Genomic DNA, 13,247 nt, shown 5'->3' with positions numbered 1-13,247 from the left:
ACTGAGGGGGAAATTAAAACAGCTTTTCTAAAGGCGAGACCCAGCAAGAGCTCTGATTAAGAAGGGAAGGGAAGAGGCTGCTGGGCTGAGCCTCCCCCCACCCCCATCTCAGAAGCCCCTTCCCCCCTCAGGGAGGACCTGCAGATGCACAGGGTGGGAAGCGAGGCGTCAGCACAGCAACACCCTGCATTAGCTTTTAATCAGGGAGCTTGAAGGGGCAGCAGGAAGAACCCAGGGCACCTCTTGCTGGCCTGGTTTCAAGCTTTACCAAGGGACAGAATTCCACATACTTTTTTTTTTTTGACTAAATTATAAAAATATACCCCATCACCACCAAAAACACTCATGCATAAGAGTGTCTTCCCCTTCTCTCACCAAACCCAGGTCACTATCACCCTTCACAACATCACAGCCCTATTCTGTTTGCAACACTCGGAAACCTGCACGGTTGCAGGTGTGTCTCGGACTGAAAGGCATCTGCACGGTTCCTGCTTCAGCAGCCAGATGATCCCACCTGGACTAGGAGGACAGCCTCGCTCACAGCCAAGGGCTGGACGCCGCTGTGCAGGCCCCAGAGGGGTGGCCTGGTGGGATTCCCTGAGCCCCTGACATCTGGGACGCAGGCCCTGAGGAGTCCCCAGACCAGTCCTGCTCGGAACAAAGGTGAGGCTTCGAGACAAAGGTGAGGCTTCGAGACAAAAACACGCCCTCCCCTCCGCCCAGCTCACCCAGCCTGGATCCGTCACTGGCTGACACGGCGCGGAACCCCCCTCTCCTTCCTCCTCAACAAGAATAGCTTGGCTTATTTACCTCCCAAGCATCGCAGTCCGGGCTCCCCTCCATTCCTGAGGTCTCCAGAAGCGCCAGCAGCTGCTAAATCAACCCCGGTCCCCCTCACGTGACCTCCTCAGGATTCTAACTTCCTGCATCCTGCCAGCAGGCAGAAACGGCGCTCAGCAGGTATCTGGGAAGGTGACACCGTTATCAAAGTGACCCTCCCCATCACACTGACTGGACCAACCAGAAGTCTCCTGCACTGACTGAAGAGTCCTACTTGTCACCTCAGGAAGGAGACCAGATGGTCCTCAAAGGGGCAGGTGAGCCAGTGGACCCTTTGGGGACCACTCAACGCCCTCTCACAATGGGGGAAGCTGCCACCTACCTTTCAGTCTGTTCTCTCCGCCAGCCCAGCCCTGCGGCCTTGGAGGGACATGGAAAAATCCCTGGTGAAACCAGAGACAAAGAGGAACCTACCTCGGGGCAGGGTCTCTCAGCCAAACAAAAGGGATCTTTAATCAGAAAGAGGCTTCTGAATACACTGCAACAGAAAACAAAGTGTTTCTGGGGTGTCTTCCAGAGCTGGCGGGGAGTGGATTCACTCGGCGAGCAGGGGAGAACTCTCACAAATACTATATATACCCTCTGGTCTCTCCTCAAGAAAACAGGAAAGGGTGATCAAGGTAGTGTTTAACTGCCACACCGCGCAACGTGAATTCCTTTGAGCCTTTTGGTTCAGCTATTTGGGGACAGTCTTTACAAACCTACGAGTCTGGGCTTGGAGAAGAAGCCATACAATATCGGTTGGGCTGCAATTCAACGTCAGGGAACCCAGATTCAAACAGTCATCACCAGGAAAATGGTTTTCCTTCGACTTCCACAGAAGCTGACGGGTGAGGACAAGGTCTCCCTTCTCCCACATTCGGGCGGAGAAGAGGGCCGCTGCACCTTACAAAGCCCCCAGATTCCCCCCGCTCTCCCCCCAACCAGCCTCGGCAGGCCCTGCTCTCTGAGTCATCAGCCAGAAATTTCTTTTTTTTTTTTTTAAAGAAAAGTAAATCCATCTTGCTTACAGTCCCTTCTGGAAGAGTGGAGAAAGCAAAGAATTCACCACCTCAGCAGGAAACAGAATGAGCTGTTCCTTCTTTCTTTACGGACAAACTAATCCCCTAGGGAGACGGGCCGGGGGGTGGGGGGGGGGAGCGGAATCAGTTCTTTGGTCTCTGGTTCGCTGCAGAATACCCTTGGTCAGTTTTGGCTCTCTTCTATTTTAGGGGGGAAAAATATTTTCATGGGGTTTTTTTTTTGTTTTGTTTTTTTTAAATAAAACGTTCCCGTGAGGGAGGGAAAAACGTTTTAAGTATTAAACCTTAGCCAATAGAGCCCAAACTCCCAATGTCCACGCTTTAGCTTTTAGGTTTCTGCTGAGGGCTTAGGAGGCGTCTGCCTTTGTCCTCTGGCCGCCGGGCAGGGCTGCTGGACAGCTCAGTCCAGGAAGCGCTGGCAGGCCTTCTTCCAGCGGCAGGCTGTGCACCACTGGTCCCGGTGCTCGATGCCGTACACCTTGCGGCACTTCTTAGCCTCCCCGCGGGCTTTCCTGCAAGGCGGAGCAACGAGGGGACAGTCACGCACTGGCTGGAGCGCGGCCGGGCCCGAGGCTGAGCCAGAAGCGGTGGTGGGAAGGGGTGGGAGCCCCCGGGACCAGAGGACCAGCCTCCTCTCCCCCGCACCCAGGGTGGTTCCCTGGGGCTCTGACCCTGCGGATGAGGGTCGGGCGGGGACCGAAGCCAGAAGGGAGGCCTCAGGAGCAGAGGGTCTCACCTGGTGCTGCTCTGGGCCCGGGGTGAAGAAGTGACAATCAGGTGAGATTTCATGGCGGGTGGAGGCTGCTGGGGCTCGCTGAAGCTGAGCGACCGGCTCCGGACCTGGGCACGGGGTGGGGAGGGGCGTGAGCATGAGGGCAGACGTGCAAGGCGAGAGGACGAGAGGACCGTCCCCAGGGACAGCCGGCCACACCCGCCTTGTGCCAGGAGGCCTTCTCTGGAAGGACATTCCAGGCAGAGGTGAGCAGAAACCAGCTAGGGAGGGGAGGTGGAGAGGGACGAGCCGGCCTGAAGCCACATGCCCGCTGGGGGTAGGGGCCACGGGCAAGGGGGAGCCACTTGGCCTGGCCACCTTGCGGCCTGCTCCCTGCAGATCTGCAGCCACTATATGTGGGGTGCAGCCACTACATGTGGGGCAAAAGGAGGCACGGCCCTGCCTCAATGGCACCTCCAAGGCACGTTTTACAGCGTGTGATGCTTCCCTGCAGGAGACGTTTCAGACTGGAACCCACCAAGCATGGTTCAGAAGGACTTCCGATCTACTTTAGTTCAGAGGCAAGCCACCTAAGGCGCTGGTCCCCAGTGGCCTGGGGACCTCTGGTCCACCCGCACAGCCCACCCACAAGCTCCTCTCTCCTTCCTCACCCGCCCTCGTCCTCGCCAGCTTTCCCAGGTTCTCTCCCTTCTCCTCTCAGCATTAAAACCTTACCAAGCACGCACAGACGCTCGCGGCTAAATAGGGCGCGGACCCCGCCTGGCCCCGTGATCTTCTTGGCAATCAACTTGCTTGATCTGGGCGCTCCTCTGCAGGTGCGCCCCTCCCACCTTCTACAGGAGCCTGTGACCCGCAGGGGGTCGGGGGGGCCAGCTGGGGGGCGAGGGCACAAAGACCTTCGAGAAGCTGGGGCACAGGAGGCGTGCGCGGGGAGGCGGCCTCCGGCACCGGGTCCCTGGAAGTGGTGACGGGCTCAGAGCTGGGCACACTCACCGGAGAGAGGGAGGAGGCCGTAGAGGGGGCAGCGGCCCAGCTAATACTGGTGTAGATGTGCGGTGAGACGGGGATCTGGAAGGACGGCAGGGCCTGCCGGAGATCAGAGAGCGTCAGCCTGGGCCGCAGCTCAGGAAGCTTTCGGGGCCCAGCCCTCCCCCCGTGACCTCACGGTCTGCAGCAGCAGGTGCACCTCGGACCAGGAAATTCTGGGACACCCCGAAATGCTCCTCCAAAGAGAAATATGAGAGTACCGACTCTGTGGGGTCGCCCGAGTCTCAGGCTCCACTCTTCTTTTGGAGCCCTTCTCTCGGAGCTGGTGTACACGCCAGCCTCATGACTTAATCATCTCCACGGATTAACTTCTTGGCTGGATCACCCACCGAGAACACGCTCGAGGCAGTTTCGCCCAAGAAGTCCAAAAGCCTTCCGAGTGGGAGCTTCTGGGGCTGCGCTAAGGGTCTGGCGTCCCCAGGCCACCGCGTGGAAGCGGCACGTCCAGGTTGAGGGTTGTTTGTAAAAACGCCAGCCGCCCTCTCCAGGCCCCATCTCACAGAGCTGGCCGACTGCCCGAAGGGCCACCTGAAGTTGGCCCAACATGAAACAGCTAAGCGGCCACTCATTCTAATGAGCAGAAGAGCTGGCTCGATCTGTAAAGGCTTTCTGATGGAAAGCACTGCTTTTTAATTACAAACTTGCAAAATCAGCCTAGAGTCGGATAAAACCAAGCTGTAGGCATACAAGGATTTTAAGGAAAACCGACACGTGGCAAGCAGGGTGTTCAGTACCTACTACGTGCAGTAAAGTCCATCCTAATGCCACGCCCTCCATGACAGCTTTACCAACCCCATAGGCATAGTAGCTTGGTCTTTCTGTAGCCACAACAATTTCTTATGCCTCCAGTAAGATACTTTGATTACTTATTATAATTAACCATAGTTACCCATTCATTTCTCTCTCCAGCTAAAGCATACACCTCACAAGGTCAGGAACTATGTCTTATTCTATCCGTGAAGCTTAGCCCGTGGCTTAGTAGGTATTCGAAAAACTGAGTGCCAGATTATTTCTTAACACAATTCTGGGAACTGGGGATTTGCTCTGGGAAACCCAACTACACTCTTCTATCCCCTTTTATAGCCAGCGATGTACCAATTCCCCAGCCCAAATCCATCAGCCTGGTTACCCAGGGATCCATCCAGATTTCTCATAACCGCTCAAGACGGCCCCTGAGGTAGAACTCTGGAATCCCTGTATTTATCGAGTATGAAGTCATTTTTCTTTTCTTCTTTGTAGAAGTCAGAGATTAGTAATGCAGCCAAAGGACTCAGCCTTCAGCCGGGGTGTTCAGTGGCCTGTGATCAGGCTGACCAGTGACAGTCACACGCTGAAAGTCCTCACGGCCACCAGACTGAGCTCCCAGCAGGTCCCCACCCTGTACCTGGTATGCGTGGTCGGCCTGAATGTGCCAGAAGGAGCCAGGAGCTGACTTGCTGAGAGCACCAGAGGGCAGGTAGGACTCCAGGCCAGGGTGATCTGGGCCTGAGGACTGGGCTTTGGGAGGAGGCGGAGGGAGAACGGCAAGGGGCGGGCTGGTCACGCTGGGGGTGGGAGCCGGGTCAACGGTGGAGCCGCCAGCGGCAGTAGCTTCCTCCTTCATCTGCACCTCTGTGTAGTAGAAATCCTCCTCCCGCTTGAACTGGTCGGAGTCCACGGTGTCCCTGCGTGGGAGGGAGACGCACCAATGACCAGGGACACGCTGCCTTGGTCCAAACACAGGGGAGAGTGAGGTGCGAGGGGAGCAGTTGCCCAGGGCCACCTGGCGAGTCTGGGAAGAAGGCCAGCAGGACACCCAGGAGCCCTGCTCCTGACGTGGGCTCACAGGGGATTACATGCTGGCCCATCAACAGGAATTGTTTTCCCCATCACTGAAGGCTTCTCCTCCCGCAAGATCTGACTCTGGTCTCCACCCCGGGTCCTCTCCGGGCCCCACCCACTCGCAGTTGCTCTCCTTCAGGGAAAGGGCTCTGAGTCAGTTTCCTTGGCCATAAGCTGCCCCAGCTCCAGGGGGTCAGTGCAAAGGGAGTCCTGGCTTCCCCAGGGGAAGCAACAAGCTCTCACCAGTCGCCCTCTATCTGTCCAGAACTGAAACACCTTCCTTCCTACGGTGAGGTGAGAAGACACAACGGCAAGGTGGAGAGAGCTCCCTTCCCATCAACAGCATCAGCATCCACTACTGCAGGAGGGGCCTCCTTCCCGGCAAAGATCTCTTTCCAAGGGACTGTTTTGCAGGGCACAAGGTCAGGGACAGGTGGCGTCCTCAGCCGGCCAGTTTCTCGGAGGCACTTGGGACTGTGGGTCTCAGGGAATCGGCAGGTGGAGGACGCCTGAACGGCACCCCCGGCAGAGGGGCCCTGGGCTCGTACCTACCCCAGGTGGAGGGCTTTGACGTGGCGCTTGATGCCCACGATGGAGCGCAGGACTTTGCCACAGTTGGGCCACAGGCACTTGTACATCACCTTCACCGAGTTCTGGGGGAAAGGAAGATGGGGTAAGGGGGACGTGTCCTCCCCTTGAGCCCCCTCCCAGCCTCACCCAGTGGGGGCTTTAGCTGCCTTCGAACAGAACCCAGCAGAAGGCCGAGGAAAGGGTTTCCCAGGGACCAGAGACACTGACAAGCAGGGGCACAGAGCCTGGACTCGGCAGCTGGTCCCGGGGGCTGGCATCGGCGCCTGGAGTGGGGATGGTTGCTGGGGAGGAAGGAAGGCCTGCCGGAGGCCTCTGCAGGAGAGCAGGAACGAAGGCAGGGTTGGGGCAGAGGTGAGAAGGCCAAGGACGTGGTGTTGGAGAGGAGGAACAGGCTCCTGGGAATGCCAGGAGGAAAGAGAAGCAGCAAAGGAAAGCTGAAATGGGATGGAGCCTGAGAAGGCCCAGGACCCGGGCCCGTCCCCTCCATGGCCGAGCTCCCCGCTCACGCCACGTACCTTTCTTTTGCGGGGAGCTGGTTCATCCAACAGGAAAGCATCCGGGTCGGTCTCAAATCCGTTATCAGTTTGGGGAGAGCCAAAGGCGTCCCCCAAATACTTGGGGCTGGCCTGGGGGTGGGGGGGCGAGGGGGTGGAGACGCCGCTGCTCCCACTCCAGTGCCCGCTGGTGGTGCTACTGCCGCTGTCCGACACGTCGCCGCTCTCCTTCCACGGGTCACAGGCCGCGCGGGAAGCTGGGCAGAGACAAGACAGAGGATGCTCAGGGGCCTGTCCCTGGGTCCACTCCGGATTCCGCACGGACAGCCCAGGGCGGAGGCCAGGAAACTCTAGTTTGGAGTCTGGGTTCCCGCATCTAACTCCTGGCTCTGGCTTGCCTGACTTTGCCACTCCAAGGGGGAAAAAGAAAAAGACAAAAAAATGTTGCCCCGCCCCCAACAAGCCCCTCCCCTTTCTGAGCTTCAGTAAAAATGAGGAGTGGGTCCATTCATTGCAGCGCTGTCTGTGGGTGGCCCTGCTCTGCTGTAGCGGACACCTCCTGGCAACAGCCATGCTGATGATCTGACCACCAGACACGCCGCAACTGCATTTTGTGTGCGGGTGTCCCCCACTTTTCGGAAGTTTGCTTTACACCATTTCCCTTTGAGGAAAGACCCACAGTCAGCCCTCCGAATCTGCAGTTTCCGCATCCAAGAATTCAACCAACCGTGGATTGAAAATATTCAGGAAGAAAAAATTCCAGAAAGTTCCCCAAAGCAAAACTTGAATTTGCCACACACCAATTAAACATTTAAACAGCGACATTTAAAAGGCATTTACATTGTATTTACAGCTATTTACATTGTACGCAGCATTTACATTGTTTTAGGTACTAAAAGTAATCTAGAGGTGACTTAAAGTATACAGGAGGATATGCGTAGGTGACATGCAAGTCCTATGCCATTTTACACAAGGGACTTGAGCGTCTATGGAGTTTGGTATCCGCAGGGGTCCTGGACCAATCCTCCACAAACACCAAGTGACAACCATACATTAGTATCTGTTTTCATTAACTAAAAGAAATCTGAGGAGGGTTTTCACTTTATGAAAAAAGGTGAAAATAGCGTTCGATGTTGGTTTTGCAGCGAGCTGTGACAGAGGCAGTGCGCACCCCAAGCGGTAAGAGTGGCCGGTAAGAGTGGCCCCACTGAGCTCCTTCCTGGGAGCCACACTCGGCGCCTCAGCACCTAGCGACCAGAGCTTTGAACTGTGTCTGTGAGCGTCCGTGCTTCATCTTGATTTATTCTGTGCAGCTGTGAGCAACATGTGTCCTAAGGTAATTGCTTCGCTTTGTACCATTTCAACTTTCACAGAAACGTTCTACGTTCAGATAGCAGGGGAAACCTGTATTATTAATGGAAAGATAACCTAATTAAAATGTGCTTGTCACTTTAAAGGCAGGGGGAGAGTGGGGAGAGGGGAGGGGCCAAGCCTCTCCTGCCTCCCTCCCAAGCACGGACAAGCCGGCTGGGTACCACTTGGGAAGCTTTCCCTGCAGCAGAGTAGGATGGAGAGGCCAGGTTAAGGGCCTGTTAACCAGGCTTTCTTGAAAAATGCCTGTTTGATCATTTAAACCCAGGCAAGTACATCAAAACCGGCGTGAGAAAAGAAACCATCCAGCTAGCTCTCGCGGCTGTCAGGAGGTGTAGCCTTTACCAGAGCCAGCTGTGGCCCAGGTGGCTCTTCTGTTATCCACAGGGAACATGCTTAGAGAAGGAAAGACGAGCTCTGAGAGCAGTTCAGACTCATCACAAGATGACAGGAGGCCCACACAGCCGACGTGGCCTAAACCCGCTGCCCTGCTCCCAGCAATGCGTCTGAACAGGAAGGTCACAGGTGAGTCATGTCAAATTTTCAGTTTTTAAGCTGCCTTTCTTCGGGCTGCTTTAGGCCGGACCCAGATTCTTCCATGCCGAGACCATAAATCCATATTAATTTTTACTATAGGAGAATCTGAAATTTTGATATGTGGAAATAGCAAGGGGGGAAAACTGTGACACATGCAGGTATGGTGGCCTTGTCCCCAAAAGCCCCAACTCCCAACATGGGCAGCATTCCACGGAGCCTCCTTACCCTGGATTCTGAGATGGTCTACCACATCCCCTGTGGCCAGGATAAACATCCCACTGCTTTTCTCTCATCCCACTCCATATTCCAAACCCCTTCTAGGCTAATCTAGACACCCAGCATTTCGTGTTTCCAACGCAGGCTCTCCTTAATTAAGTCTCACACGCTAGGAAAAGCCCACCCAAACAGAAGGGGACAGATGAATTCTGCCCTTCCTAAGTGTCACTGTCAAGTCTCAAAGCAATGACTTCCTGGAAACCAAGAGTTTACGACATCTACACGTGGGGCTAAAAATAGGGTAGCCCTTCAGGAAAGATCTCAGGAGCCGCCAGCAGGTCAAGGGTTCGCACACGTCCACTCAAGAAAACTATCAGGGAGAGAAGGGCAAGGGAGCAGAAGTGCTACATCTAGCATCAGGACAGAAGAAGAGAGCAGGTCAAACGGCAGGCCCGCCCTACAGTACAGCAGCCTTCCACCGAGGAACCATTCAAACGGCTCAACAATGACACTGGCACATTGGCACACAAGGACAAATACAAAACAAAGCAAAAAGTGAATCTCATAAATTAACCTATACCTTGTAAGAGGAACATAAATCGCTCTACCTTAGGTCATAAGGTTTTCTAGGGCAGGGTCAACAGAGCATGAAAGCAAAGTGCTCCCCTGCAAACGCATGGTGGACTTCTAAGAAATCCTTGTAATCCCCTCTGCTCTCTACACGCCCATGCAGAGCCATCCTAACAATACAGAGACCAGAGGGAATGGGTGGATTCTGCACAAAGAGTATCCACGATCAGAGCAAGGTTCTGGTTGTTGTAGAGACCTCACCTTGCAGAATACGTCAACATAATCAGCTGCCAGGGGGGCCTTATTTCTCCACTGACATCAACGTCAGATCAGAAATAGACTGGAACTTCCCTGGTGGTCCAGTGGTTCAGACTCCACACTCCCAATGCAGGGGGCCCGGGTTCGATCCCTGGTCAGGGAACTAGATCCCACGTGCCACAACTAAAGATCCTGCGAGCAGCAACTAAGACCCGGGGCAGCCAAATCAATCCATCAATCCACAATGTGTTTTTTTTTTTAAAGATATTGTAATGGGGAAAAAAGTCTTTAATGGACAATGAAAAATGTTTATCAAAGGGGACTTAAGATATCATGGCATATTATCAGTTAAGATACGTATATGCTGGTGTTGGGATGTGTGTATGAACATATGTAGATGGGTTACACACACACACACACACACACACACACACACACACACACACACGCAACCTAATGGGAATTGCAGTCAACGATTTTCTTTCCCTTTATGACACTTTCCCGGATCTTCTTCCTGTTGACCAACCTCCTGCATCTCCTAAACTCGTAGAGTTTCCTAAGAACTTAAGATTGACTCCTTTCCTCCCTGCGTTGCCTGTGTGGCCCCCAGGTGCTCACAGAGCAGGTGTGTGATGCTCTGCCTCACAACTGGTACCGTCAGACTGCAATAGCTTCCTCTAGCAGCCTAGCCATTGACGACAGGCCTTAGGTGAAACAAGTAAGTCTGCCTTTTCACCCCCTTAAACTGATTTTCTATGTAGGGAGATTACTTATGAGGGACGCTTATAAAGGCCACTTTCCTCCTGGTATGTGTTCAGAGCCGACTCCGTATTTTCCTATAAGCTTTTAAGAAGCTCGCAATTCAGTTATCTCACCAATGAAAAAGTTATTCCCTGGGAGTAAGTTAGGCCAGCCTGATGACAAGTTTCAGAACAAAACCCCTTCAGGTTCAATACCAGTCTTATCAAGCTACTAATATCCAGCAACCCTCCTTCCTCCCATATTACTCGTGATGTATTTTGGGGGTTGTGCTAGAATTTTCTTTTAATTTATAAATTTGCTGTGAAGTCTATCGATTTACTATCGATAGGAATCGATAGTGAATTACTCTCGATTACTGTGAATTACTATCAATTTGTATTACGCAATTGGATTTATTTTAGACTTCAGCTCATTTGTTCCATACGAATTTACAAGGCTGAATCAGGCACTTGTAACGGGGGAGTGCATCGGCTGAGGCCACTAGGGGACCATTTGGTCAGTCTCTACCTTTAGAACTCAATGTTCCTCCACTGGCCATGTTCAGCCCCTCAAGTGCCTCGCTCGCTTACTCCCATTGAAGAACTTACTCAAGTGGCCAGTGTGGCTCAGTCCCGTGCTCAATCATCTTCACAATGCACCAGGAAGCTTCTCCCCAGAGGAGGAAACTGAGGAAAAAGAATGGAAGCGGCTAACTCTGTGTCGCTCAGCCACTCTGGGATGCCAGGGAGAAGAGACTCCAGAAACCCTGCTGCCAGGCCAGCGACTTAGGCAGTTATCTGCCCAAAGCAGAAGAGGTCGGTCGTGGGCCTCTGCCGCACCCAGAACCCACCCGGACCCCGTTCCTCACCAGAGAAGTTGGTCTCGACCCCAGGAGGACTCTGCACCACAGGGCTGCAGGACAGGGACGTCAGCACCATAGCTGCCATCATCTCGTCCATCTCCACTGCATCCGACTTCCTGGATTCAGACAGGTGAGAGCCAAAGGTTACTTCCTGACACAGCTTGTCATGTGAGCATCTTACATTCCTAGATTGTCCCCTCCACGCCTCGACTCCAGTCAGTCAGTGTGTGCTCAAGTAATATTGTTAAATAAAGCATTCAGACCTCTCTTCATTCTTCATGAAAAAGACTCAATTCTGAGCTACACTGATAATATCAGTCAACCCCCGCAGAAGCAGGCTGGTCCCCATCCCACTGCTGACACCCGGAGGCAGTTCCACTCTCCCTTGAATTCCCTTCCTAACTCTAAGTCTGCAGCTTAAAATCAGGAATTTTATTTGGGGGAAAGGAAAATGAGTCCAAGCAATGAAATAAAGCATGGGCATAAAAGACGGCCAGCTAGAATTCAAAATCACCAAAATTACCTTCCTTTCCTCGTTTTATATTTAAATTTAAGAGGGAACAATTACACGAACCAATTCCTTCCCCTCCCCCCAAGATTAATGATGAGGTATTGTGATAGCTTCTGAATGTGAACAGAACCTGGTACATAAGCCAATGAGCAAAACACCCAGAAATACTAAAATAAATCTTCCAGTGAAAATCTCAATGCTTTATACAGCAGAGTTCTATAAAATTTTACACATACTTTTTTTAATCCATATAAAGTTACATTATTTGGAAATAAAGTTAAAGTTATGTATAAGTTAATGCTAAAGTATGAAAAGTCCGTCCGAAATAAATTTCTAGGTGGCTTCTCTATGTCAAAGGACTGTATTATGCAATTCATTCTTTACAATTCAGATCCACTAAAATATACGACTGGGCTTGAAGCAGCTAAACGAAAGCTAGTAAAGTATTAAATGTGTCAGCACCCCCCTTTTTATATGATTATTTGTATTTTTATTTCCACAGAATGGAAAGACAAATTCTTTGCCAGTATTCCATTGAATTGACAATCACAAATGTTGTTGCTCTGGTCTGGTCTCCAGACACGGGGTGTACTGTCAATAACAATAATACTCACAGACAAACACAGATGGGGCAGGGGGCAGGGCTCAACTGCTTACACATCCTGTATATAAGAATCTCATTGGCAGGGGCTTCCCCGGTGGCGCAGTCGTTAAGAATCCACCTGCCAACGCAGGGTACACTGGTTCGAGCCCTGGTCCAGGAAGATCCCACACGTCGTGGAGCAACTAAGCCCGTGTGCCATAACTACTGAGCCTGCGCTCTAGAGCCCGCGAGCCACAGCTACTGAGCCCAAGTGCCACAATACTGAAGCCCACATGCCTAGAGCCGGTGCTCCGCAACAAGAGAAGCCACCGCAATAAGAAGCCCGCACACCACAACAGGGTAGAGCCTGCTCGCTGCAACTAGAGAAACCCCACATGCAGCAACGAAGACCCGACACAGTGATCAATAATAAATAAAAATAAATAAATTTATTTTTTTAAAAAAGAAAAGAATCTCATTGGCAGATTTTCTTTTTTAATCTTAAAATATCAATGTGCATAAAGTATATAACATAGAAATCAGAATATACATATTCTCAGGGAAAAAAATCATGTCATAAAATTCTAAAGCTGGGACTTCCCTGGCGGGTCCAGTGGTTAAGACCGTGCTTCCACTGCAGGGGGCGCGGGTTCAATCCCTGGTCGGGAGCTAAGATCCTGCATACTGTGCGGTGTGGCCAGAAAAGTAAAAATAACTTAAAAAAAAAATTCTAAAGCAAAGTACGCATACTTCATTCAGCATCGATAGTTTTAAATATCTAGCCAGGGCTCTGCAATCTCTAGAGTGAGCCTTCCGCCTGTTTTAGCCTGGCTCACAAGCTAAGAGTGGCTTAACAATTTTTAAATGGTTTTAAAAATCAAAAGAAGAATATTCCTTCTTGACATGACACATGGAAATGACATGAAATTGAAATCTGAGTGTCCGTAAGTAAGGTTTTATTGGGGCACAACACGCCCGCCTGTTTACATACTATCTGTGGCTGATTTCACGTGACCACAGCCAAGCAGAGCAGCTGTGACAGAGACCATT

General features: G+C 52.2%; 1 protein-coding gene across 3 annotated transcripts in view; it reads right to left on the bottom strand.

The window, feature by feature from the left end:
- Nucleotides 1-134: 134 nt before the first annotated feature.
- ZNF395 (zinc finger protein 395) overlaps nt 135-13,247 on the bottom strand; it is a 38,539-nt gene continuing 25,426 nt past the window's right edge. For all 3 annotated transcript variants that reach the window (XM_079927774.1, XM_079927775.1, XM_079927776.1), the window contains exons 4-10: nt 11,110-11,219; nt 6,570-6,805; nt 6,016-6,116; nt 5,027-5,306; nt 3,589-3,681; nt 2,599-2,702; nt 135-2,374 (exon numbers count right to left, since the gene is read on the bottom strand). In XM_079927774.1, coding sequence (XP_079783900.1) covers nt 2,263-2,374; nt 2,599-2,702; nt 3,589-3,681; nt 5,027-5,306; nt 6,016-6,116; nt 6,570-6,805; nt 11,110-11,219 — 1,036 coding nt within the window. In that variant the 3' untranslated portion in view covers nt 135-2,262. The remainder of the gene's footprint in view (nt 2,375-2,598; nt 2,703-3,588; nt 3,682-5,026; nt 5,307-6,015; nt 6,117-6,569; nt 6,806-11,109; nt 11,220-13,247) is intronic.

This window comes from Stenella coeruleoalba (assembly GCF_951394435.1).
Source record: "Stenella coeruleoalba genome assembly, chromosome: 7".
NCBI lineage: Eukaryota > Metazoa > Chordata > Mammalia > Artiodactyla > Delphinidae > Stenella > Stenella coeruleoalba.
Note: the sequence above shows the minus strand (reverse complement) of the source record. Positions and strands in the feature narration are given on the sequence as shown.